Here is a 25,592-nt window from a genome sequence, read left to right as displayed (position 1 = left end):
CCCCCCCCCCCCCAAAAAAAATTTCTTGATTATATGATAATTTTTTACACCAAGGGTCAAGATCCCAACTCTTACTGCTCTTGAGTTAGTTGGTACCCAACCAGAGCTGATTCAGATTGCATGATCATCATCATTGTCCTGACTCGCAGTCACTTTTCAAACTTGTAAAGTGTTCAGTGAAGGACTTCTAGTGCCGCTTACTCCTGGACTGGTTTATCGTGTTGAGTTTTGTGTCATCTGTTGTCTTACGACCACCCTTTCACTGCCAGTGGAGGTGAGATTGAAGCCTCCCTGGCAGGGACAGGATCTCTCACAGATCAACGAGCACAGTGTGAGCATGTCTATCTCCTGTTCTTGTCTATGAAACACTGAGCCCCGCCTCCCCTCCTCCTCCTGCCAGTTGCCCTGATATGGGGTATTGACTGTCTTGTCCTGTAGGGTTTATTAGACCTTGTGGTTCTCACAGTATGGAGTTTCTAAAAACATTCATGTGGCGAGACCGTGTTGACTTTTCACCACCCTGACTGAGTTAAAACGAGCTCACTCACCGTCTGTAAGCCTCGATTGACGTTTTGAACAGTGCTGCAGATACGATCATGCAAGTTGATGTTTTGTGATGTCAGTCTGGTGCTGGTGTAGGTTTTGGAAGGATTCATTTGTGGGTTAGTTGCTTTCTCAGTGGGTCTTTGCACCAGAGGAAATGTTGTAGAGTACTCTGTCATCTGTAGGACCTCAAAGCTCCCACAGACCCCACCTGTACAGAAACAGCATGGGGTTGATCACTTCTTACTGCTCTCACTTTCTCTCCTCCTCAGGTACTGCTTTGACTCCTGCTTCTTATGCATCTGTATCTATATATATATACACTAGCTCAAACAAAACAATCCTTCCCACCAGCTATTACATTTACTTTCTAGCCATTTTGCTGTGCTATGTTTCTCTGTTCTCTTTATACCCTTTCCTTTCTGCAGTGACATAAATGAACAGGCCCGTCCTCTCTGCTTTGCCAACTCTGAATTGCGCCTCATCAGCTGGTCTGTATCTTTCCTGTTTTTCCATAAACATTAAAAACATGACTTTTCCAACTGTATTACAAATAAAAAGCAACAAAATATAAAATAATATAATAAAAGAATAATAAGGTCAAATCTTATCTTTCCTTCTTCGTGTAAATTTATAGCAAAAACAAACCTTATAGAAATTCAAATTAATAATTATTAGTTCTTGCAATCAGAGATTCAAAGGAGGCAATGTCCACCATTAATTCTAACCATTTAGCAACATCAGGCTTTCAGACTCTTTTCTTCTGAAGCACCTCAGAGGAACTTATTTTTAATTTATCATCGTTAGTGCTAAACATAAGCTATGCTCTGCTTCGCTTCATAGCTTCAGCTCGTTTACAGAGTAGCAGATGAAAGTGTTTTTAAGTGAGAGTACTTAAAGTAGAAGTCTACACCACCTGACCTCGATGCTAGGCCGACACAGACCCCTTTGATCAGGTGGATTAACTCGATGCAGAGTGACAGAGTGTCTGCCTCATTTACCCACCATCACCCAGCACCGGTCCCACCGGTCCGTAGACTCTGCGGTCATGCTGGAAGCACCCTGCGTGTCTAGAAGGCTGGTTGTGAGCCAGAATCATTTTAAATTATAAGCACATTGAATGCAAAGATTTTTGTAGGTTTCATCAAAGGTTTTGTGCTGGTAACATGATTTGACACAATGTAACCTGCTAATGTATCAGGTTAACTTCATTTTAACGGTTTTTCTCAAAACTGATAGAGAAATCTGAAGACCTACCCTCACCAATACACACAGTGAACCACCTCATCCCCACCAAACACCACCCACTGCCTCATGTTACCAGTATATAATAGTGATGCTTCTGTATATCACTGTTGTCACTAGGGGGAGCTGGAGAAGCAGCTCCTGCAGGCCAATCCCATCCTGGAAGCCTTCGGAAATGCCAAAACCATCAAAAATGACAACTCCTCCAGATTTGTGAGTTTGATATTTGTAAAAGTGGATATTTTGATGTTTTGTTTCCTGATGTGACATGATTGTTAAGGGCTTCCTGCACCGCAGCATCTTTATTCAGAATACCAGTCAGCTGTTTTCCGACTTACATACTGTATATTGTTTGTATGTTTTGTTAGTTGCAGCACTCCATCCTGTAACCTTTTGTTGTCCCTGCCAGGGTAAATTCATCCGTATCAACTTTGATGTGACTGGCTACATTGTTGGAGCCAATATTGAGACCTGTATCCTTAATTATTTTTTCTTCATGAGTTTATCTTTCACTTTGACATTTTGTTCATATTATTTTTCTCACTCTACAAAAAACTGTTGTCTTCAGTCTTTGATCTGCAGAATAAACTGTGGTCTAAAATCATTTTCCAGACTTTCAGTTTCACCTGCTCCCCAAGTTAAACACAGTGCCACTGTGTATCAGACCTGCTATTTAAGGTCACCCTGCAATAATAGCTTCTTTATGAAAGGACCATCTTATTAATCTTATTTTAGGTTTAGGTTTTCTTTTATGAATGTAGAATGTTTTGACCAATCAGAAAACACAGTTTTATGGCAATTCTAATCCCAAAAATGGATATCTCATACAGCATGTATCTGTTGTTTTCTGTCACTTTAGCTGTTGCTGAATAAGATGTTTTCCCTTATAGAAGGTGTGTTTTTAGATACGTAATTCAGGGTTGTATTACCTGACACATTTTGAGGAAGAGTGCACTCAGCACTGCCAATTTCAGGTGATGCCTGCAAATTATTAGTCTTAGTTTTTTGTTTTGATTTGTTTTATTTTTAACATCTTATTTACATTTGGACATTAATTAGGGGCTGAACCTCTCTCTGAGCAAAGAGCATGTTTGCATTCTTTAACAGCTGACTGCTCTCAGACCTGCTGGAGAAGTCTCGCTGTATCAGACAGGCAAAGACAGAACGAGCTTTTCACATCTTCTACTATATGATTGCCGGCGCCAAGGACAAACTGCGCGGTAAGATGATGATAAATCTAAAATCTGTTTTTATGTCAGGCAGATTTCCTACTCTCAAACTTCAGTTCAAATTACATCTCTTTTCCACAATCTTGGTAAAATTACAACCTATTCAGAAGTTATCTAGGCTTGATTAACTATGTCACACCATCACTGTCATGTGACAAGTCTAATTATCTAAAATCAGGACTCATGAAGAGAAAAGAAACTCAGTCTTGGTTTCACTTGATCCCGTGGGAGGCTATGAAGCAGCAACATGTAATCCTTCAACTGATGCTAAACCATTATTATCAAATTAAAGCTCAGAAACAGTGCTCCTGTGCATCACTGATGACCAGTAATGTTATTTTCTCACAGCAGCAACAACTTCACAGAATCATCCTTCATTCAGAGAACCTGTTTAACATGGTGTTTTCTTTTCAGAGGAGCTTCTTCTAGAGCCCTTCAGTAATTACCGCTTCCTGAGCTGTGGCCACGTTCAGATCCCCGGGCAGCAAGATGATGAGATGTATGAAGAGACAATGGAGGCCATGAGGATCATGGGCTTCACCGATGAAGAGAGAATTGGTATCAGTGATAAGTTTGATCTGATGTGATGCTTGGCTAGAATTGTGAAGTGGGATTAGGCAGGTCCATGTGGTGTCATCTATTTATCTGAACATTTAATCCCTGTATTTCTGCTAGCCATGAGGCTAACTGTCAGATTTTTTCTGTTTCAGATATCTTGAAGGTGTGCTCCACAGTCATGCAGCTGGGAAACATTGGGTTCAAGAAAGAAAGGAACCAGGAGCAGGCCACTATGCCAGACAACACCGGTGAGCTGCTCCCTTCACTAACAAGCAGTGCACAGTTTTGGATTCCTAATGCTGCACTGTGGATTTGTGTTGTGTATCGACATAACTGTCTCTTCCTTTGTAGCGGCTCAGAAGGTGTGCCACCTGCAGGGCATCAATGTGACAGACTTTACCCGTGCCATCCTCACCCCCAGAATCAAAGTGGGCAGAGAGGTGGTGCAGAAGGCACAGACCAAAGAGCAGGTACTATAATGAGTGCACTGTGTGAAATAATTTAACCAAGAAATCTGATTCTGCATAAAATGACTACTCCCCAGACCTGTGATCTTAGTTTAAATCATCTTCATCTCTCAGGTCTCTCCGCAGATATTTTCTGTTTATTTGTATTTGTTAGGCTGACTTTGCTGTTGAAGCTCTGGCTAAGGCCATTTTTGAGCGACTGTTCCGCTGGATCCTGTCCCGAGTCAACAAAGCTCTGGACAAGACCAAACGCCAGGGAGCCTCCTTCCTTGGAATCCTTGACATTGCTGGCTTTGAGATCTTTGAGGTATAGACATGCTCACTGATGGGTCAGAAAATACCAGGCTCTTTTGTAGTTTGAATTTTAGAAGGTGAACACCAACATATATAAAAAAATAAAAATAAAAAAAAAATCCATGCAGGTTATGTATCTTTAGCTCTGTCTGTTGTTTGTTGCAGGACAACTCCTTTGAGCAGCTGTGCATCAACTATACCAATGAAAAGCTACAGCAGCTCTTCAACCATACCATGTTCATCCTGGAGCAGGAGGAGTATCAGAGGGAGGGCATCGAGTGGAACTTCATCGACTTTGGCCTTGACCTGCAGCCCTGCATTGAGCTCATTGAGAGGCCGGTAAGTAACTGTGAGACAATAAAAGCATGTCAGTTAAATCCACTTCATTCAAAGGTTAAGCCACTTAAGTTCTCCCTCCCAGCACAGATATTTTAACATTAGATTAGATTCAACTTTATTGACATTACCCATGTACAAGTACAAGGCAACTAAATGCAGTATTTTGTGATTTAGTAAGTTGTCTCATTTGAAATGTAGTTCAGACTTAGTTACCACTGCATATTCTCTGCAGAACAACCCCCCAGGTATCCTGGCCCTGCTCGATGAAGAGTGCTGGTTCCCCAAAGCCACGGATGTCTCCTTTGTGGAGAAACTCTTGAACACACAAGGGAACCATGTGAAATTTGCCAAGCCTAAACAGCTCAAAGACAAGACAGAGTTTTCTATTCTTCATTATGCTGGGAAGGTGAGTTTGAACAGATTTTGATAATATGATATAAACATGCCACAGTGCCCTGTTAAGTACATACAATAAAACTAATGTTCTCCTTCTGACTTAAAAATAATATTGCTGTGATGATCGTGGACATGTTATACAAATATGTTTGAGGAAAGCTCAAATAACATTACTGTTGTTTTGTTTGTAGGTGGACTATAATGCTACAGCCTGGTTGACAAAGAACATGGACCCTCTAAATGACAACGTCACAACGCTGCTTAGCAACTCCTCCAGCCAGTTTGTGCAAGAACTCTGGAAAGATGGTGAGATGTCTGACTTGGCTGGTTTGGACTGTAAACAATTGGTTACATCTATATTCAAGGGATTCGTCGATCAGGATCAATTAAAACCATTCTGAATAGTTAATACGGTCTACTAAACTAATACATCTATGATTTTAAACAGTGACAGTAATAAAGTTGAATTTTGGATAATTAACACTCCAGTAATATTTAATAATGAAATACACTACACCCTGGGGCACCCCCCGCCTCTGGCCCTGTGGCGGCTCTAGCCCCCCCGCAATCTTCAACATACAGTAAGTGTGTATGGATGGATGAATGGAAATACACCACTAGAGCAAGATACTGTGAATCCTGAAATTTGTTTACATCTGATGTTAGATCCCACAAATATGACATGAACTGAAATAAAGCAAGACATTCACGGGAATGCTGTACTATCAAATTAATTTGAAATATTCTACATTTTATTTGCTCAAAACTTGTAAACATAGGGCCTTTAAATTACAGCAGGAAGAACACAATTTATTTCTAGAATGCTTTATACCATTTTAAGTTGAATAAAAATCTTTTTTTCATTAACAAAATAACATGTCATCTGTTTCAGCGGACAGAGTAGTGGGTCTTGATACAATAGCCAAGATGACGGACAGCTCCATGCCAAGCGCCTCAAAGACCAAGAAGGGCATGTTCCGTACTGTGGGACAGCTCTATAAGGAGTCTTTGGCCAAACTCATGACCACACTAAACAACACTCAGCCCAACTTCGTCAGGTGCATCATCCCCAACCACGAGAAGAGGGTAAAGACAAGTGCCCTGTTATCAACACTGCTGTCTCCTATGCAGCATTCCTTTGAAGATGCAGTTGGTTTAGCACAGCGAGGAAAAAAGAATTATAGATCATAAAATTATTTATTTGACCAGTCATATGGTTTTTAAAAGGGCAGCACAGTGATGTGGCAATTAGCACCCCATCACTTGTTTAGATGTGTTGGCTCATTTGAATGAATGATGACTACAACCCTGTATGAGGAGCCTATCCAGCTCCCTGACACCCTAAATATGATAAAGTATTCACAACAGGTCCTGCACTTTGAACTGTTGCCTCATAGTACAGTGAAATGCATACTTGGTTTTCAGTTTATTAATGTTTTTCAAAAAAAACAACACAATATCCATATAGTGCATTTACCAGCATCCAGTCAGTGCTGAGGCAGTGGTGTCTATTTCTTTCATGAATCCCAGTGTAGTAAAACTGAATCCTGCTCTCCTCAGGCAGGGAAGCTGGATGCTCACCTTGTCTTGGAGCAGCTGAGGTGTAATGGTGTGTTGGAGGGAATCCGAATCTGTCGACAAGGATTCCCCAACCGAATTGTCTTCCAGGAGTTCCGCCAGCGGTAAGTGGGATCCGATATGGTTCACTAACCTCTTACAATTTTACTAGATGTATCATGTTTTTGAATCTAGTTTAGTGTATTGCTGTGAAGCTTTCTCACTATATTAAGCATGACATATTTCTATCTCACAGCTATGAGATCTTGGCTCCTAATGCTATTCCCAAAGGTTTCATGGATGGTAAACAAGCCTGCTGCCTCATGGTAACCTTATTTCAAAATCCCAACCCTTGTTAATCAATAACAAATAAAAAAAATCACAATCAGTGCCATCACAGATATTTTGTGCCCATGTATATAGTCTTATTCTTTGTGAGCCATTAACACCTCATCTTTCTTGCCTACCTCTTTTCTGTGTAGATCAAGCATTTGGACTTGGATCCCAACCTGTACAGGATCGGACAGAGCAAGATCTTTTTCCGCACAGGAGTGTTGGCCCAGCTGGAGGAGGAGAGAGATCTGAAGATCACTGTGATCATCATCGCTTTCCAAGCTCAGGCTAGAGGCTTCCTGGCCAGAAAGTATGAATATACAGGCATCCTCACACAGACTCCACCCTGTAATAAATTCTGTCTGTTGTGCATTACACTACTCATAAGTTAAAGTCTTTTAGGTAATATTTTGCCCTTTTTTATTTAATGGTTTTGGGAGGGTTATTAATTAGAATCTAGAGCAGTTTGCATTAGATTATACAAAATATATTGGTTTTATTTATGTATTTTTAAAGGGCCTTTGCCAAGAGGCAACAACAGCTCACAGCCATGAAAGTAATCCAAAGGAATTGTGCTGCCTACCTCAAACTAAGGAACTGGCAGTGGTGGAGGCTCTTCACAAAGGTCAGCTAATCATTCAGTATTTTAATGCAAAAACATCAGCCTTGTATTTTAGCCTCACTTCTTGCTTTTTCTGTAGTCTTAGATTTACTTCCTTATGTACTGTACCTTTGTAAATTTCTTAGACTTTTCTTCTTTTAACCCCATTTTTAAAATGTGATGTTGCCCATTCTACTGAACCATAGGTCAAGCCTCTACTGCAAGTGACCCGACAGGAGGAGGAGATGAGTCTGAAGGAGGAAGAGCTGCAGAAAGCAAAAGAAACAGCTTCAAAGTTTGAATCTGAGCTGAAGGAGATCTTCCTGAAACACACATCGGTAAAGACTCAAATCTGAAAGAATGACACAAACACTACTTAAAAGTTTCATTGCTTTCACTTAATGTCATGGACATCATTTGAGACTGTTTTTGGGCACCAATTTATGTCACATTTCAGCTGTATATGTTAAACAGTTCCCATTTATGTTCTACAGGTGATCTACTGATCATTTCCTGTCTATGTGCTCCAGGTTTTGGAGGAGAGGAACGCACTGCAGGAGCAGCTTCAGGCGGAGACAGAGCTGTATGCTGAGGCTGAGGAGATGAGAGTTCGTCTTGCAGCTAAGAAGCAGGAGTTGGAGGAGATCCTTCATGAGATGGAGGCCAGGCTGGATGAGGAGGAAGAACGCGCTCAGGCGCTGCTAGTGGAGAAGAAGAAGATGCAACAGCAGATGCAGGTCTGCACATTGTTTTTTTCTATTGTTTTGTTGCTATTGTTGCTCTTAAGAGTTTCACTGCTTATTTCTATGCAATATATATTTTGACAATGTGATGAAATTGCACCTGAAACTGAGGGTTCGGTCTTTTTTATATAGGAATTAGAAGAACATTTAGAAGAGGAAGAGGATGCTCGTCAAAAGCTGCAGCTGGAGAAGGTTACCTGTGAGGGAAAAATCAAAAAGCTGGAGGATGACATCCTGATAATGGAGGACCAGAACAACAAGCTGCTGAAGGTAAGTGTGGACAAACTGCCTTGATTAGGAAAACCTTTCGTTTGATCAGGCACCACTGAGAGTTCCTGTGTCAGAAATCTAAATTCGGCAAATGCATGACCACCTGTACTCTGTGGTGTTTTGTAGGAGAGGAAGCTGCTGGAGGAGAGAGTTGCAGACTTCAGTGCCAACCTAGCTGAGGAAGAGGAGAAATCGAAGAACCTCACTAAGCTCAAAAATAAACATGAATCCATGATCTCAGAATTAGAGGGTAATCATCTTTTTTGCATTGTAGCATATGAAACATTTTCACAGTCATTACTGAAGTCACAATTGGAGTCGTACTCATACATCACAAAAATATAGATTTGTTCTAAATGTTATTCTTCCCCTGTACTTACAGTCCGCTTGAAAAAAGAAGAAAAGACTCGACAGGAGCTGGACAAGGCTAAGCGCAAATTGGAGGCAGAGTCAAATGACTTACAAGAGCAGATAGCTGACCTGCAGGCTCAGATCGCTGACCTCAAAGCTCAGCTCGCCAAGAAGGAGGAGGAGTTACAGAATGCTTTGGCCAGGTAAAGTCCTGACAAGTTACAAAAATAATACAAATTGAATATTCAGTACGCCTCAGTCTGCAAAGCCAAGGACCTGATTGCTTCAAAGCAACACCTGCTCTGTTCCAACTTTGATCTTCATGGATGCTATTTCTTTAATTTCTCTTATGCGCACTATCATTGTTTATATTTTACTGACAGGTTAGAAGATGAGACAGGCCAGAAGAACAATGCTCTGAAGAAGATCAGAGAACTGGAGGGGCATATCTCTGATCTGCAAGAGGACCTCGACTCTGAGCGGGCAGCAAGGAACAAGGCAGAGAAGATCAAACGGGACCTTGGGGAGGAGCTTGAAGCCCTCAAGTCTGAGTTAGAGGACACACTGGACACCACTGCCACACAGCAAGAACTGAGGTCAGCAATAAAATACACTTTGGAACTCCAGAGTAACATGCAACAAATATTAAATCCAGATAATTTAAATAAAACACCATTTCTTGTAATTAAAATGTTCATTGTAGATAGAGGTGCAAGACAGATTTGTCCAGTAAACATTTGCATGATCCAAACATGTGTTGTCCAGAGCCAAACGTGAACAGGAGGTGACCCTACTGAAGAGAGCCATTGAGGAGGAGAACCGGACCCATGAGGCCCAGGTCCAGGAGATGAGACAGAAACACACCCAGGCTGTGGAAGAGCTCACAGAGCAGCTGGAGCAGTCCAAACGAGTAGGCCCGCATTATTTTATAAAGTGTTATAAATACTCAGGTGCCTTTTATCTTGTTTGTTTAGTTTATATAGTGCTTCAGCCTCTTAGTCCTGTCTAATCAAAATGTTATTGATTGTTTCCTTTCTCTCTGCTGCTCAGGTGAAGACAAACCTGGAGAAGGCAAAACAAGCTCTGGAGAAGGAGACATCAGAATTAACCATAGAGGTGCGCACACTAGCACAAGCCAAACAAGACGGGGAGAACAAGAGGAAGAAATTGGAAGTTCAGGTGGCAGATCTTCAGTCCCGCTTCAACGACAGTGAGAAACAGAAGGCTGAGCTGGGAGAACGCTGCTCCAAGATCACAGTAAATCACTACCAGTATTTACATCAGCACTGAAGAGTGAATATTTAAAAACAACCATGCAGATATGCTCAAAATTATTGTCCCAGAGGCCTCATCTTTACCCTCATACAGGTTGAACTGGAGAGTGTGACAAACCTACTGAATGAAGCAGAAGGCAAGAACATCAAACTGACCAAAGATCTTACCAGTCTTACCTCCCAACTCCAAGACACACAGGTAACTTGACTTTTAGGAGAATTTTAGGAGCACTATTGCTTTTATATACAGTCCGGCAACAGAGTGGTGCAGTGGGTAGCGCAGTCGTCTCCCAACGGGAAGGTTGAAGGTTCGAACCTCGGTGCCTGCAGCCCACATGTCGATGTGTCCTTGGGCAAGACACTGAACCCCCACCCCCCCGTTGCACGGGATGGCGGCACATACGCACCCCGGGGCCCTCAGCTCCAAACATAATTTGGTTGTATGTGTTACAATAAATAATTCTTCTTCCACATGTAACTTTTCCTGTGGCTAAATAATGCTTACTGACAAAAAGTTCAGAAATAATTCAGTGACTTTGGACCTGGTGTGCTGCTACAGGAGCTGTTGGCTGAGGAGACACGTCAGAAACTGCAGTTCTCTACGAAGCTCCGGCAAGCAGAAGACGACAAGAACAGCTTGCAGGAGCAGCTTGACGATGAGGTGGAGGCTAAGAGGAATCTGGAGAGACATGTGTCTACCCTCAACATTCAGGTCAGAGTTCAAACTTGGGGTCAATCTAGAGGTTACAGGTAGAGTGACTGACAATATGATAAAAAATTAGACACTGGAGAGCAACATTTCACCAGGGGAGAAGCAATTGGGAGAAATGAGATACACTTGACCTTTGAGCTTGAACATTTGAAAAGACGTATCAGATTTACTGCTTAGTAACCTGAAAACAAAAGCAAGATTCCTTTTTTCACTGGCTAAACACATTCTGGGTCTGTCTGCAGCTGTCAGATGCAAAGAAGAAACTAGAGGAAATGACAGGAAACATCGAGCTGCTGGAAGAAGGCAAGAAACGTCTTCAGAGAGATCTAGAGGCAGCTAATACCCAGTATGAAGAGAAGGCTTCAGCGTATGACAAGCTGGAGAAGACCAAAAACCGTCTGCAGCAGGAACTGGAGGACACGCTGATGGACCTGGACAACCAGAGACAGAATGTGTCAAACCTGGAGAAGAAGCAGAAGAAATTTGACCAAGTCAGAAACATCTAAAACTAAGACATAACTCTCTGAAAGTATTAATATTTGTACCCAAAAAAGTAATCAGCTGCACTACTGGTTACATTATTTAGCAATGTACATTAAAATCACAGTTTGTCTATTTATCTACGGTTCTTTGCCCCTTCTGACCTCCAGATGCTGGCTGAAGAGAAGACTATCTCCAGTAAATATGCAGAGGAGAGAGACCGCGCTGAAGCTGAGGCCAGAGAGAAGGAGACCAAAGCTTTGTCTCTTGCGAGAGCTCTGGACGAGGCCCAAGATGCCAGAGAGGAGCTGGAGAGAGCCAACAAAGCCCTGAGGGCAGAAATGGAGGACCTGATCAGCTCCAAGGATGATGTGGGAAAAAATGTTAGTGCTGGAATGTCACAGAATAAGTCACTCTTTAAACTACTAGCACAGGATTCATTATGTTTAGTCTGAAAATCCCATGTTGTCAATTGTATAATTTGTTTAACATAATTAGTAATTTGAAAATATATTGATGGCAGGTCCATGAGTTGGAGAAGTCCAAACGAGGCCTGGAAGCCCAGGTGGAGGAGATGAAGACCCAGCTGGAGGAGCTGGAGGACGAGCTGCAGGCGGCTGAGGATGGCAAGCTGCGTCTGGAGGTCAACATGCAGGCCCTGAAGGCCCAGTTCGAGAGGGACCTCCAGGGACGCGATGAGATGGGAGAGGAGAAGAAGAGGCAGCTTGTCAAGCAGGTAAAGAAGCATAAAGACATTTTGTCTACCAGTAGAATTGGATCTAATTCACCATCACAGAATCACACACCAGCTGCATTAGTAATCTATGTGATGACATACATCGACTGCAGGTCCGTGAGTTGGAGACAGAGTTGGAGGATGAACGTAAACAGAAGGTCCTGGTAGCAGCAGCCAAGAAGAAGCTGGAGACGGACATGAAAGACCTGGAGGGACAGATTGAGACGGCCAATAAGGGACGAGATGAGGCAATCAAGCAGCTCCGCAAGCTACAAGTAAGATGAAGGGATGGAGTAAATGCAGCTGCAGATTCAGTACATAAAAACTAATAATCTAAATACTGTACAGTATTGTATTAGTTTTTATTGTAATTTTGGATGCATGTTTTATTTCATTGTTTCCCTCTATTTCTAATCATGTACCTTGTTGGAGGTTTTTGTATTTGAAATGATAATAGTGCCAGCTTCCAACTCAGATAGTGTTCAAGTGCTCTGGTCACACATACTGTACATACTGTCTGACACTGTATAGACTTGTAAAGTGCTAGACATTTTCTTTGTATGGAAAGTGCTATAAACTAATGATGCTTCTGAGGAACACAATACTTGGCTGCATTAGTTCTAAGCGCTTGGCCTACAATATTGCAAATACACTGATGCTAACTATCTTGTCTCCCTCCCTGTCGCTGGCTCTGTTTCTGTTAATCTCCCTCCTTCCAGGCCCAGATGAAGGACTTCCAGAGGGAGTTGGAAGATGCCCGCGCTGCCCGAGAGGAGGTGCTGGCTACCGCAAAGGAAAGTGAGAAGAAGGCCAAAAATCTGGAGGCTGAGCTCATGCAGCTACAGGAGGTAATGTTGAAGATTTCCAACAAAGCAAAAACTTGTCTGAGAGCAGAGGCTTGAAATAATGAACTCATCTCTAATCTGTCTCTAGGACCTCGCTGCGGCTGAGAGGGCAAAGAAGCAGGCAGAAGCTGAAAGAGACGAGCTGTCTGATGAGCTGGCCAGCAACACCTCTGGAAAGTGGGTGGAGACTTCACGCTGTTGCCTTGTCTGTGAAATGAACACAGAAAGCAAAAGATGATTCTGGTTGATTTCTACTGTGGGCCCTGTGCACAGGTCAGCCTTGGCAGATGAAAAACGCCGTCTGGAAGCTAAGATTGCCCAGCTAGAGGAGGAGCTGGAGGAGGAGCAGAGCAACATGGAGATCCTCAACGACAGGCTGAGGAAGAGTACACAGCAGGTGACAAGATCAGAGGAGCTACATTAGTCTCTTCAAGGCTTATTGGCTCTGTAGACGTGCTCCCTCTTTCTACCTCTGCCTTCCCAGCGTCATGCTGACAGACTGTCTTTCCTCTGCAGGTGGACCAGCTAAACAACGAGCTGCAGACGGAGCGCACTGCCGCCCAGAAGAACGAGAGTGCTCGGCAGCAGATGGAACGCCAGAACAAGGAGCTAAAGGCCAAGCTCCAGGACATGGAGAACCAGGTCAAATCCAAGTTCAAGTCCTCCATTACTGCCTTGGAGGCTAAAGTGGCACAGCTGGAGGAGCAACTAGAGCAGGAGAACAGGTTGGGGACAACAAACACACACACACAAAGCAGACAGTGTGTCTGATCAAAACATACAAGTTGTTGCTGTTGCTTAGTGGTTTTGTGCCAGTACACACACAAAATGTTAATCCACCCACAACTAAATGAATTTACATTTTCTAGCAATGAATCACTAAAACCAATACTACTTGTGCACTATATTCACGGATTACTTAGCAAAAACAGTGCTCCTTTATTATTACTGATGTCTTCTGTCATTTCCCAGGGAGAAGCAGGTATCTGCCAAGAGTATGCGCCAGAAGGACAAGAAGCTCAAGGACCTGGTGATACAGGTGGAAGATGAAAGGAAACAGGCTGAGCAGTACAAAGATCAGGTACAACCATACACACTTTTTGTGTGCACAGTAAAGTGCGTGGCCATCCACATTTGTGCATTGGATGGATATTTTGACTACACAGGGATGGGTTGGTGGGGTAGCCAATCAGAGTAGTAAACTTGCATATTTCCCATTTGCTCACCAGGCGGAAAAGGCAAATGCTCGCATGAAGCAGCTGAAACGGCAGCTGGAGGAGGCAGAGGAGGAGTCTCAGCGTGCTACAGCCGCCCGCAGGAAACTGCAGCGGGAGCTGGATGAAGCCACTGAGGCCAATGACACCATGAGCCGCGAAGTCAACTCTCTCAAGAGCAAACTCAGGTAGGACAATAAGCCAAAGATTTCTCTTCTCTGTCTACAAATCTTGCTTTCTTCTTGAGGCAGGTGGAGTGTTTTCTGTTTCTCTTTTCTGTAGTAACTTTATTCAACACTGCAAAAGGAAAAACAGCAGACTGAAAATAGATACATTAACAACAGCACACTCTTTTTACACAAAGGAAATGAACTCAAATTGTAAACAAACATTTAGAGCATTAAGATTTCTATTTAGTTCAGTGGATTTAGCTTTACCAACAACCAGCAAAACAATGCTGTCCATCTCTATTCCAGAGGCAATCCTGAACCCAAGGAGTAACACAGCAGGTACCTCTGCGCCTAAACATTACCATCGCATTTCTCATTAACTTAACAGAATTTTTCATTCCGCCGAGCACACTCTTAATGCTATCATTTCCTTCACTGAGCCTAACTGAGAGAAATATGGCTCACTGGCCTCCAGTGATTTATTAAGAAAAGAACAGTCACTAAGTCAAGCTGCACCATTTGCTTTCTATTACACCTATTTCCAGGCAGCCATATATTTCTCAGTGCTTGGTTTAACTGCAATAAACCAAACTCATTTTCCTGAGCCAGGATTGAAATGAGTTACCAAGATAATCAGCGTGCTTAACCTGTAACCAAAGCACCACCTCTCTATTCTGTATTTCATCGATTCTTCTTCTAGTGTGAAACACCTGAGTGGTTTTCAGACAAACCTTAACTACGTCAACAGCTTTCTAGTAACCACACTTTTTATTGAGGGACATATTTTTGTGTTTGTATTTGTGTCTTGTGTCTCTCTAGGCGTGGAAATGAGCCCTCCTTTGGCATTGGCAGCACACCTCGGCGTATAGGTGGAGGCCGAAGGGTGGTTGACGACGCCTCAGAGGAGGAGGTCGACTCCCAGGGCGACTTCAATGGAACAAAGTCAGTGGAGTAAGGGATGTCAAATAACCAAATTACTTTCCAGGGCTAAAGAATCACTTCGGAAGCCTGTCATGCTATCTAGTTCTTCCATATCACTGCAAAAATATATATTTTCTACCATTTCCATTAGTGTACAGCTGTACCTTTTCTTGACACAAAACAGTCAGAAGGGCCTGATATCAACCAGAAGAATTGTTTTAGTGGCTCTGCTGTGTGTTGCCTTTTTTTCTTTTTAACATGGTTTTGTACTGCTCGGAATGACTGGTACTCTCTTATGGAAGGTTTTGTGCACAAAAATAAGTGCCTCTAATTACCACACTAACCTGCCAGCAAAGGCTCAAGTCTCCACAATAAGTCACCTTGAACTCAAATCAGAGACGCTGTGTAAATCTGCAGATCTGTGGCTATTATCAGTGACTGTCGTTCTGCTGTCTGACTGCTGTTAGTGTTTCAGAGCAATGCTGAAGTGGTTTGTCAGATTGGATCTGTAGACAGATGTCTATACTCAGTCTGCCTCCAATCAGTGCTGCCGTTTGTACGAACAAATATTTAGCTGTTAAACATTTTCTAAAGCCACCAATTTATATTCTTTGCAAATTTATTGTGCCCAGAAATGTTTACATAACATTTATTACAGGAATAACTTAATGTTTAAGGGTAAACACAGTTTGGGGTTACACCAACTACAAAATAATTTTCAACATTTTTACTGTAAATTTAAAAAGTCCCTGCTCACCCTAAACAAACCATTCTCATTTCATAATGTTATGTAATCCGCTGAAGTTTATGTGACACCATTCATATGTATTAGTTGTTGAACCACCTGCACAATAAATAAATATCTTTAAAAAAGCTTTGATTTTCTCTTTTTATTGTTTCTGTCATGGTCAGTGACTAACACAACAGAACAATATTCTCATCTGTTCAGTTTAGTAAAAAAAACACCTAGAATTTAACAGGACAAAAGTTGGGTATAGTACCTCAGGCACATTAGCAGAAGCAGCTATAGGGGTGCTGCATGCATACACACACCCAGTACACAGTGGTCAGAGACTAGTTACTGTTAGCTCATGTTAGTTCAGAGCAAAACAGAACAGAGACTAGTTACTGTTAGCTCATGTTCTGAGCAAAACAGAAAAAGGAGCAGAAACTGCAATTCTCACATGTTAATTCCTACACATTATACAGTTATGACTGCAGTAGAAATGTGATATTTTATGTGCTGTAGTATGTTCTTAATGAAATGCTGGATTGCAATAATGAGAACTGATTAAGTCTGAAGGAGAGATGTTGCAGTAAAATTTGTTAATCATTTCCCTATTCACTATACAACTCTTACCAAAACAGGAAAATGGTATAGGCTAGCTATACATTAATATACTATGAACTATGCATATATTTCATCTGTTGAAAATCTATTATTGCTTGAAATTATCATAGTAAAAAAGTTCTTTGCCACCCTAGATCATAAATCTGCAGCATGACAAACCTTATATAGGCAGAAATCCTATCCCTATTCTTCACATTTATAAGCTCTCCTTATCAGAAAGCAGTCTGCTAAAACTAAGTCTGTGTGATAATAATGAGATGAGGGCCAAGGAGTAAACTAAAGGTAAAGAACCAAGTGAACCTCCTTAAACTGCTCCACACCAGGCTCTTTGTGACCTATAACAATTGATGCCGTTATTGATAGGACAATGTTCCCGTGTTATATCTGATATACAAAGAAAACTTAACCCATGACCTCTATGTTCAGTCTACCTCTCATTCCTCACAGCTTTGGTTTAGAGGTTTAGGTCATAAACTCATTTGTTTTATAAATGACCCTCTATGTTCTTGGTCCTATACCAAGGTCATATCCAGTGGCTGTTAATATATTTAGCTACTTCAGTGGATTCATTCCTAAGTGCAACAACTGTCCTACATGTGTTTTCTGGGAGCATGTAATGTTTCAACAGCTCTGTTGTGCTTGATCTATCACAGAAAGCAAATCAGTAGACTGCAGCATCAGATACAGCAGAAGATATGGTGCGAGCAATAGGTTCTGCATTCCTTGATTTTACATACAGTAAGCTGTAGTGCTGCTTCCTGTCATAGACATGGTGTGATATGTGGGGCACAAAGCAAGGACAGACGATTTTTTGTTCCAACACTTCAGCAGGGCACATGGAAACACAGGACGATGGCCTGGGTCAACGTTCCACTGCTGTAAGTTTATACAAGAGGAGGTCTGGGTGAAGTTATTGAAGGAAGGAGGTGGCTTGTCTTCTGTCTCATAGCAGGATCTTGACCCCTCCCTGTGGGGACTGGGCACCCTGGGAGACCCCTCTCGGAGGAGCTGGTCCAAACTCTAACCGCTTCACTAAACTGTAAAACAAGATGTAGCACATACTCTCATGAACAAACCCAAAATTAACAAATACTTTTTATTCCCAATATCTGTTGACTTATAAAGTGATATTTAAAAAATGACTAAAATTATCCTGTAAAAATGTATGGAAGCTTCTGTGTGCAAATAAAGGCTAAGATCAAGCACACAGAGGATTTTACCTGGTTATTGTTTCAGATTCAGTGACCCAGTCCAGTCTAGGAATAATTAGATTCAGTTCCAACAGTGTATCTACTGTATATTAGTCTAAGTGAACATGCTCTAATTTACTTATGAAATGTATAGGTCGATTCCTGTATTTTTTGACTTTTTCCATTCTGACAATGGGTCATGCTAACTTTGCACCTGAAATGAAAACAGGATTTCTTTCATTGCATGTGCATTCTGAGGAATGAAGGCCACACGGGGGTTCCAGCTATACACAAAATCAGCACCAGTGCACATTAACAACCATGTCTGAGCCTTCACTAAAAAAAAAAAAAAAAAAAAAAAAAAAAAAAACTGTTTTACACTTATACCTATGGGTAGGTACAAAATATATGTAAAGCTTCTATAGAAAAATACACACAATCACCTGTCGTACTGAGGTGGAGGACTCATGCTGGTCGCTTGGACCTCGGGGCCTGTTTCTAAACCAGACAGACTACTACGACCAGCTGGAAGTGCCGGTCTGCTGATAGATGTGTCGTACACAAAGTCTCGACAAGATGCCAACTTGGACTCCAGATTCTGGCATGGATAAAAAAAAAAAAGCCTATAAATGCAACACCCAAACCTGTAATCATACTATTCAAAGAAAGCACAATACTGAGAGAAAATGTTCACTGTAGGCTGCAATAGCAAAAACTGTCAATTACTCCAACTTTTCTCAGCAGCTCTCCTACGATGTTGAGTGCAGATATTCTTGCAGATGTAGTGAGGGGAGTCCCCATTAGACCATCACCTAAAACAGAACAGATGTGTGCATGTAAACACACAGTATGTTAACATGAAGCTCATACATTTACTTATCAGTATATTTATTACAGTAGCAAAAGGTTTTCCTATCTACCTCTTCGGATGCTGGAAGCAGGGGGCGTGACAAATGAGCTGAGAGGTCTGGAGGGTGTGCCGGGGATGCATGGGTTGCCAGTTGAGGGGCATGGCAGATCCGGTCGATCTGCGTCTTTGCCCAGACTGCTGGACGGACGTCTTTCCTTCTGACGTACAGCCAGCTCCTGACGAAGATCTGCCACAAACATGAAAAACACATATAACTGAGTCAGCTTTTCATCAGTGAAAGAGATTCCAGTGTAAAATGTTTGCAGAAGAACACTGGTTTTCATTACAGTCACTGTAGAACAAACAAACTTGCAGACTCTCAAAGTTACTTTAACCCATTTTAGTCATCTCACAGTGTTTCTGTTGGGTTTTTTTCCAGCAGCCAGGTGGAGGCTATGGCTATATATGTCTGTATACTCAGCTGCAAAACATTCTTTAGAACATATTTATTGAGATCTAGCAGTACTAAATACATAATTTATTGATTTCACAGGATAACAAGTATATAAGCAACATTGGAAAGGGCTGGTTACACCGTTTATGACATGTAATTCATGACAAGGCAATGAGTATCCTTAACATTACTTTGTGAAATATGGAACCAAGGGTAAGGGCAACAAATCTGGATGTACTGCATCTGGATGTTTGTAATAAACTGTAAAATCTATCTGACTTAATGTTAGTAACTTCAGTCTACCATCATCTCTCTTCTTTGTTTTAGTCCTCTGTCTTTCTCTCCCCCTCACCTCAGCCAGGTGTCGCTTCATGTCTCCACTTTGTGTTTCTGTCGTTTCAAATTAAAAGCCCTTTGCAGAGTTATGTAATTGGGACAGTTCATAAAATTCTGAAGCAGTGGTGTCAATAATTTTGCGGTGGCAGGCTGCTGCTACAAAACATGTATAGCGGAAATACCGTCATACTGTATCTGCTTCATAACGATGTTGTAGAAGTCAACCCTGTATGAAAAACTGCACTTCTACATAAAATAGATTTAACAGCCTTACAACAAGCCAACTTTACAGAATCAGCACTGCCAAAGAACAATGTACAGTAGGTATCACAACGCAACAGTGCCACAGTTTCCCAGCTTGTTCTCTTATGAATGTTCAAAATACATTTCAAGAATACTGCTAATATAAGTTCCCACTGCCAGTGATAAGATTTGCTTTTCCTTGCCCTGGTACAGTCAGCTTGTCATGTTGTATTTGTGGAGAAAAAGCATAAAGTTTTAAAAAAAAAAAAAAAAAAAATTGCTTTGTCACTGACTGCCTCTGTTACCAGTTCAACATCCTCAATCCAGTGATCAGCAACCAAGTTGACTAGCGCCAAAAAAAAGAAAAAACCAGTTGACAGAGACAATCGCACACCCAGCGGCACCTGATGGCCAGCTATGGTTCAGTGTGTCAGGGCCCTAACATTAGTACTAAAACCAGATATGATACCAGCTGTGATGGATTGCCACTCTTTAGCCAGTTTCAAATTTCTGCAAGTCCATTTCACTAATTAATAGAAAACAGTGGCTGAGTGGAATGAGGAACAACATAATTCAAAATGATCAAGTGTATTTGATCAGTAATAAAATAAGCATAAAGTCACCGGTAAAAACCTTTAAAATCCTCCATTGAAATTAGGTGGTACAGATGTATATGAGAATACAACCACACATTAGTTCAGATACAGAATAAACAGAGAGAACAGACAGGACACAAATATTCAGAGGGTCAGTCACTGCCAGTTTGTAGAGGAGTCAGCAGTTCTTATTAAGGGTGTAACGAGCCATCAATCTGGATTGAGACATCAATCAAACACTACGCGATCTGATGACACTGATGCAAAACATAAACCGATGTTTTGTGTGCTTTTATTTTGGTAGCCAACCACATATGTACACATTTCCAGTGAAGCGCTGTTCTTGTCAAATTAGACATCTTTTCCATCTTTTTTGTGTGTGAGACAATATATATGCTCATCTCAAAAGAGGTTTGTTGAATTAGAAGGTGATCATTTGTATTTAAACAGCACTTGAAAGTGAACAGAGGAGCTCCACAATTTTTAAAGTTATACTTTTGTTACATTTTAGTTAATAAAAATTGAATTGTTGAAAATAGGCAGACAATATCACTTGATATCCATCACTATCCCCTGGATCGAATCGAAATCGCATCGTGGCATATATTCAAGCATCTGCAAACGTCAGATTGCTGGCAAAGAGCATCGATATAGGATTGTATCATGATGAGAATGGAGATTTACACCCCTAGCTCTTATAACCTTCAGGTCTGTGACACACCAAGCCGACAGTCGGCCACTATCAGGCCCTCTCCTTATTTTTTACCTCCACGATTTACTTTCTTCTTCCACTACCAAATCACCAAAGGCTAATAACACCAGTACCATTTGCAACTTCTTATCAAACAGTCTCAACTAGAATCAGCTATAAAACGTCGGTAGTGAGCAAGAGCCGCTTTGTTTACAGTTTGTACATACACAGCCCAAGTTCAGCCTTATTCCCTTTCTGAATGGCAAACACAGACACCGCCACCTGCTGGTAGGGCGAGTTATTTTGACCACGCAGGCACAGAATGTTTGGGCTAGTTGGTTGCAGGCTATAGTCTTTACAATGTGTTCATGTGTAACTTTTTTAGTCCGCTTATGTCACTGCGAGTTCGTTGATGTTGGCTTGGTGTGTCTGCCCTAAGAAGCTACAGCGAGTGGACGTCTGTGTGCATACCTCTGGCTTCATCCTTGAGCCTCTGAACAGACTCGAGTAGGTTCTCCTTCTCATCCAGCTCACTTTCAAGAAAGGCATTCCTCTCAATGACTTGATTCATCCGCTGCTCAAAGTCCTCCAGGGACATGATGGTAGCCCTGGAATAGCCAGAGAGGACAGGTCAATAAAAACTAGCCACAATGGATTATCCTGCATATTGGCCTAGCATGCTAAAGTGTATATGCACTATAAGCAATCAATTGATGAGATAATGACATAAGATCTTATACACTGACCTTTTGGTCCTCTCCAGGTCATCATTGGATTGCTCAAGCTCTCTGATGTACTTTTGCAGGTGATCTCTAACTGCTTTGGTCTGTGCCAGTTCTTCCTCCAGGGCTGAGATGTGCCTGAAAGCATCAGAATGCTGGGCCTCGAATTTCTCCTGCAAACAGAACACAGACCTCAAATGAAATGACAATGCCAGTTTTGCTGTGTCATGGAGGATTGTTAGTCAATTCAATTTTATTTTATTTGTATAGCACCAAATCACAACAAAAGTTATCTCAGCACACTTTAAATGGCAAGGTCTAAACCTTACTATTATTGATATCATAGAGGAAACACCCAACAAATCCCCCTTGAGCAAGCGACTGGTGACAGATGGGAGGAAAAACTCCCTTTAATGTAAGAAACCTCTGACAGACCCCAGCCCTTGGTGGGCAGCCTTCTGTCTTCACGGGTTGGGGTGAGTGGATAGAGGAGAAAGAAAAGAAAAGAAAAGAAAAGCAACAAGAAACAATAACAATCAATCAAACACTGGGAAGGTTGATGTGGTCGGTGACTGCCTGTCAGAAACATAAGAGCTCAAGAGCCAGGGCTACCTGCAGAAAGGTACAGGGAGAGAGATAGGACACTAAAGGAGAGGAGACACAGTTTGTTATGCATAATGGTGGTATATAGATGCATGAAGGGGAGGGGAGGAAGATGGGAGCTCAGAGCATCATTGGGGGGCCCTCAGAAGTCTAGTCCTATAACAGCATAATTAAGGGAAGGCGCAGGGTCACCTGATCCTAACTATAAGCTTTATCAAAAAGCAACATCTGAAGTCTAAAAATTAAAATAGATAGGGTGCATTTGGAAGCATAGCAAGACAATCTGTGTATTTTTTAGAGATTAGCTGAAGCAAAAAAAATCACACTGAATGTTCGTTCTCTGCCTTCTTGTCAGTAGCAATGATATGCTGAGCTTGTGTGTGCGTCTAGAGTACCGTGATATCTTCTTTGTGTGGCTAACTAGAGCACCTGAGTACTATCCAGTTCTGTAGGACCACGGCCTGTTTATAATCAAGGGGCTCTACCTTTATGCTTTCTAGTTCCAAGCGAAGTCGGTTGTTGTTTAGTAGAAGCTCTTTGTTTCGGCCCTCACACTGCTTCAGCTCAGTTTCCAGTTCTGCCTCATAATCCCGGCTCATCTGCTGAAACTCCTGCAGCTCCTCCTGAGCTTCGTCAGCCCTGGTGACAAAACTAAATTGAACTCCACCAAAATCAACTCAAAGGTTTCCACTCTGTTATATGTATGTGGCTATAAAACCTCATTATTATTTCATGCAGCTGGTTAACGAGTAGTGTGTTACAGCTCAGTAAGTTATATCATGTAATAGTAGTTTTACCTTTGCTGATGCCTCTCTGCCTGCTCCTTCCAGAAATCCAGCTCTTCTTTTAGAGAGGCAAACTTGTGTGTTGCTGGCTCTACCATCTCTATTGTTCTGAGTCTGGATGCTGGGTAGGGTGCCTAAAAATAAAATAAATCATATGAAATATTTTAATGCTGTCATTATAAGAGCAGAGTCGTGCTTACAATTGAAACCACACAACTGTTAGCATTAACGAATGCTAAACAGGCTGGTTAATGTACGTCACCACCGCCATTGCATTTTGTCACTATAATGCCATACTAAGCTGAGACAAGTAAATAAACATGGTCTGTGTTTATTTATGGCAAGTACTAAAATGTAAAGACGCTGCTTTTTAAGGCTAAAAGCGGTGCTGGAAACTGCATAACGATAACAGCTACGCTAGCTATATCTCAGCTAAGCTAATGTAGTTAGCTAAGCGCCCAAAATTCCATATCCCAAAGCAGCAACTAAGATAAAGTAAGCCAACTCACCTGCATCCAAGAGAACGTTTAAACATAATACAGGCGAAGGGAATGTAATTCTAGGCAAATAGTTCCCTGACTCTGCAACAACGTACCACAATTTAGACTAGCTAATCTCTCCTAACGTTACAACAGACACCGTCTTGCCATTGCCAACCAAATACAAACGAAGCTTTAGTTTTCGGGCGCCATTGGACAATACAGATGACGTCAGGCATGTATTATCCAATCATATTATTCAACAAATTTGAAGCTGCGTAGCCCACAGTAATACCTGGGCCGGTCTCTTCCTGTTGTTTTGTCATGACGCAACAAAGCACAGCAAGGGAGTGTTATCCAGAGGCGTTGCTAAACATAAAGCTCTACTGGGGTACAGCCCTCTCGTTACTCAAATCACAACTATTTTTATTGAAACAACTACTGGTAACGGTAAAAATGTAGAGATATTAATCTTTATGAAAATATTTATTTGATCATCATTAATCTATGATGGCTGTATGAAAATACACGTATACATTGTGGAGGTAAAACAATCGTAAGCAGATGACAAAGCAGGAACCTAATGTTAAAGATGGTACTTAATATCACTCTCTACTTAAGGCAAAGTTACCAGAAGTTAACATTTAAGAAATGATTAGTTTCATGATGCATGTTCTTTGTTTCTAACAAAGAAATAGAGGATTTTTGAAGGGGTCTGGGGACTTTGTGTGCTGATTATTAATGTTACATGTGGCCAAAGGAGTGGAATGACAGCCAGCAGCAGCCTAATTTTAAAAATGTTTATTGTAGTAACACCAACTTAATGCATTGCTGCTACAACTTTACCAGAAGATGGAACATTTAAGTTAGCACAGCTTGAGTTATACAGTATATTGAATGCTATGTTTATCAAAATAGCAAAATTAACTGTTGGATTTTTGAAAGGAGTTTAGCCACTTTTTAATCAGCAAAAGAAACAAGGAGCTTATAAAGTGAAACAATGTGCACTGTCCATGATGCTGAAGAGAAGAATCCTGAACAACTTTTGACTCAGGAATAGTATGAAACACTGACCTCAGAATCTAACCCTGTCTATCTTCTACCAACAACACATAACCTGCAGAAGCATGCATCAGCTTCACATTTATTTCAGTTACAATTGTTATGAATTAAGATTTGGTGGTGCAGAGGCTTCATTGTCGATGAGGGACTGGTACAGCATCATCTTTGTCCTCTTCATAGCTGAACATGTCAACTTCTGGGTCCCAGCGTCCCACATCAGTTTCTCTGGCAGGACAGGAAACAACATGGTACACTGCAACTTTTCAAGCACAAAATACAGTGTACTTTTCTCTAATTTATCAACTATCAGAGCCCATCTGCCTGCCCACAATGGCTTTATTCTCCCCAACTGATGCTTTCATCTAGGGTGTTGTGGAACACAGTCTAGTTTATTTAGAAAAAGAAGGAGAAAGAAAAGGATCTATTCATCAGAACCAATGGCCCTGAAACTAGTTGTGTCCACCGAGGACAAGAAAAGTACACTTGTTTAAAAATGTAATGCTCAAATACAGATGAATGGAAGTGAGATGGATGCTGGCTTCTTTGTCCCTCTCCACTATTCCCAGCTTAAAGGCATGATGCATTAAGCAGTATTATGTCTCTGCTTTTGAACACAAAGTGAACAGTTTATACCGCTGAGTGAATACTGCCCCAGTGAACGCAGATATCAGGACACATTTAATATCAAGTGTGATTTTATGGGTTTTATTTAATCCAAACATGATTTTACACAGTCTAGATCAAGGAATGAATTTTCAAGCTCAGCGTGTTTAAATGCCCTATCTGCAGAGTTTCTGATTCATAATCAAAACTTGTGGGCTGCTGGGAGGAGATGGTGTGCACATTTTTTTTTTACCACAAATGGGCTGCTGTTCACCATTCTATATGACTCTATTCAGTTAATTGTTTCAGTCATTCTTTTTGCATGGATTTGCAGTTGCAACATTAGCTG

General features: G+C 41.5%; 2 protein-coding genes across 5 annotated transcripts in view; one reads left to right on the top strand and one right to left on the bottom strand.

The window, feature by feature from the left end:
* myh11a (myosin, heavy chain 11a, smooth muscle) overlaps positions 1-16,241 on the top strand; it is a 27,756-nt gene extending 11,515 nt beyond the window's left edge. For 2 of the 3 annotated variants that reach the window (XM_020595989.1, XM_020595988.1), the window contains 36 exons: positions 1,909-2,001; positions 2,198-2,261; positions 2,910-3,008; positions 3,432-3,575; positions 3,728-3,823; positions 3,927-4,045; positions 4,197-4,349; positions 4,502-4,675; positions 4,908-5,081; positions 5,263-5,377; positions 5,964-6,157; positions 6,632-6,753; positions 6,885-6,954; positions 7,111-7,271; positions 7,478-7,586; positions 7,769-7,900; positions 8,093-8,299; positions 8,438-8,575; positions 8,702-8,825; positions 8,958-9,129; positions 9,310-9,522; positions 9,692-9,836; positions 9,977-10,183; positions 10,295-10,399; positions 10,760-10,912; positions 11,155-11,403; positions 11,563-11,775; positions 11,916-12,128; positions 12,242-12,403; positions 12,848-12,976; positions 13,062-13,150; positions 13,247-13,370; positions 13,490-13,698; positions 13,946-14,054; positions 14,203-14,375; positions 15,177-16,241. In XM_020595989.1, coding sequence (XP_020451645.1) covers positions 1,909-2,001; positions 2,198-2,261; positions 2,910-3,008; positions 3,432-3,575; positions 3,728-3,823; positions 3,927-4,045; positions 4,197-4,349; positions 4,502-4,675; positions 4,908-5,081; positions 5,263-5,377; positions 5,964-6,157; positions 6,632-6,753; positions 6,885-6,954; positions 7,111-7,271; positions 7,478-7,586; positions 7,769-7,900; positions 8,093-8,299; positions 8,438-8,575; positions 8,702-8,825; positions 8,958-9,129; positions 9,310-9,522; positions 9,692-9,836; positions 9,977-10,183; positions 10,295-10,399; positions 10,760-10,912; positions 11,155-11,403; positions 11,563-11,775; positions 11,916-12,128; positions 12,242-12,403; positions 12,848-12,976; positions 13,062-13,150; positions 13,247-13,370; positions 13,490-13,698; positions 13,946-14,054; positions 14,203-14,375; positions 15,177-15,312 — 5,289 coding nt within the window. In that variant the 3' untranslated portion in view covers positions 15,313-16,241. Of the gene's footprint in view, positions 1-1,908; positions 2,002-2,197; positions 2,262-2,909; positions 3,009-3,431; positions 3,576-3,727; positions 3,824-3,926; positions 4,046-4,196; positions 4,350-4,501; positions 4,676-4,907; positions 5,082-5,262; positions 5,378-5,963; positions 6,158-6,631; positions 6,754-6,884; positions 6,955-7,110; positions 7,272-7,477; positions 7,587-7,768; positions 7,901-8,092; positions 8,300-8,437; positions 8,576-8,701; positions 8,826-8,957; positions 9,130-9,309; positions 9,523-9,691; positions 9,837-9,976; positions 10,184-10,294; positions 10,400-10,759; positions 10,913-11,154; positions 11,404-11,562; positions 11,776-11,915; positions 12,129-12,241; positions 12,404-12,847; positions 12,977-13,061; positions 13,151-13,246; positions 13,371-13,489; positions 13,699-13,945; positions 14,055-14,202; positions 14,376-14,663; positions 14,697-15,176 lie in introns of all 3 variants that reach the window. The other variant, XM_020595990.1, reaches the window with a different exon arrangement.
* A 664-nt stretch (positions 16,242-16,905) lies between these two features.
* Positions 16,906-23,792, bottom strand: LOC109957817 (nuclear distribution protein nudE homolog 1). Of its 2 annotated transcripts, none has more exons than XM_020595991.1 (9): positions 23,609-23,792; positions 23,112-23,233; positions 22,800-22,965; positions 21,736-21,884; positions 21,461-21,597; positions 18,740-18,916; positions 18,546-18,631; positions 18,263-18,417; positions 16,906-17,666 (listed from the first exon to the last, which is right to left on the bottom strand). In XM_020595991.1, exons 1-9 carry the CDS (start codon positions 23,612-23,614, stop codon positions 17,573-17,575), a joined length of 1,092 nt encoding a protein of 363 aa, XP_020451647.1. In that variant the 5' UTR covers positions 23,615-23,792; the 3' UTR covers positions 16,906-17,572. The 2 variants fall into 2 exon arrangements, with proteins under 2 accessions (XP_020451647.1, XP_020451648.1); XM_020595992.1 differs by having other exon boundaries at positions 22,800-22,953; positions 23,609-23,790.
* Positions 23,793-25,592: the final 1,800 nt, after the last annotated feature.

This window comes from Monopterus albus, unplaced genomic scaffold, assembly GCF_001952655.1.
Source record: "Monopterus albus unplaced genomic scaffold, M_albus_1.0 scaffold29.1, whole genome shotgun sequence".
NCBI lineage: Eukaryota > Metazoa > Chordata > Actinopteri > Synbranchiformes > Synbranchidae > Monopterus > Monopterus albus.
This window is presented reverse-complemented; position numbering and strand designations above follow the sequence as displayed.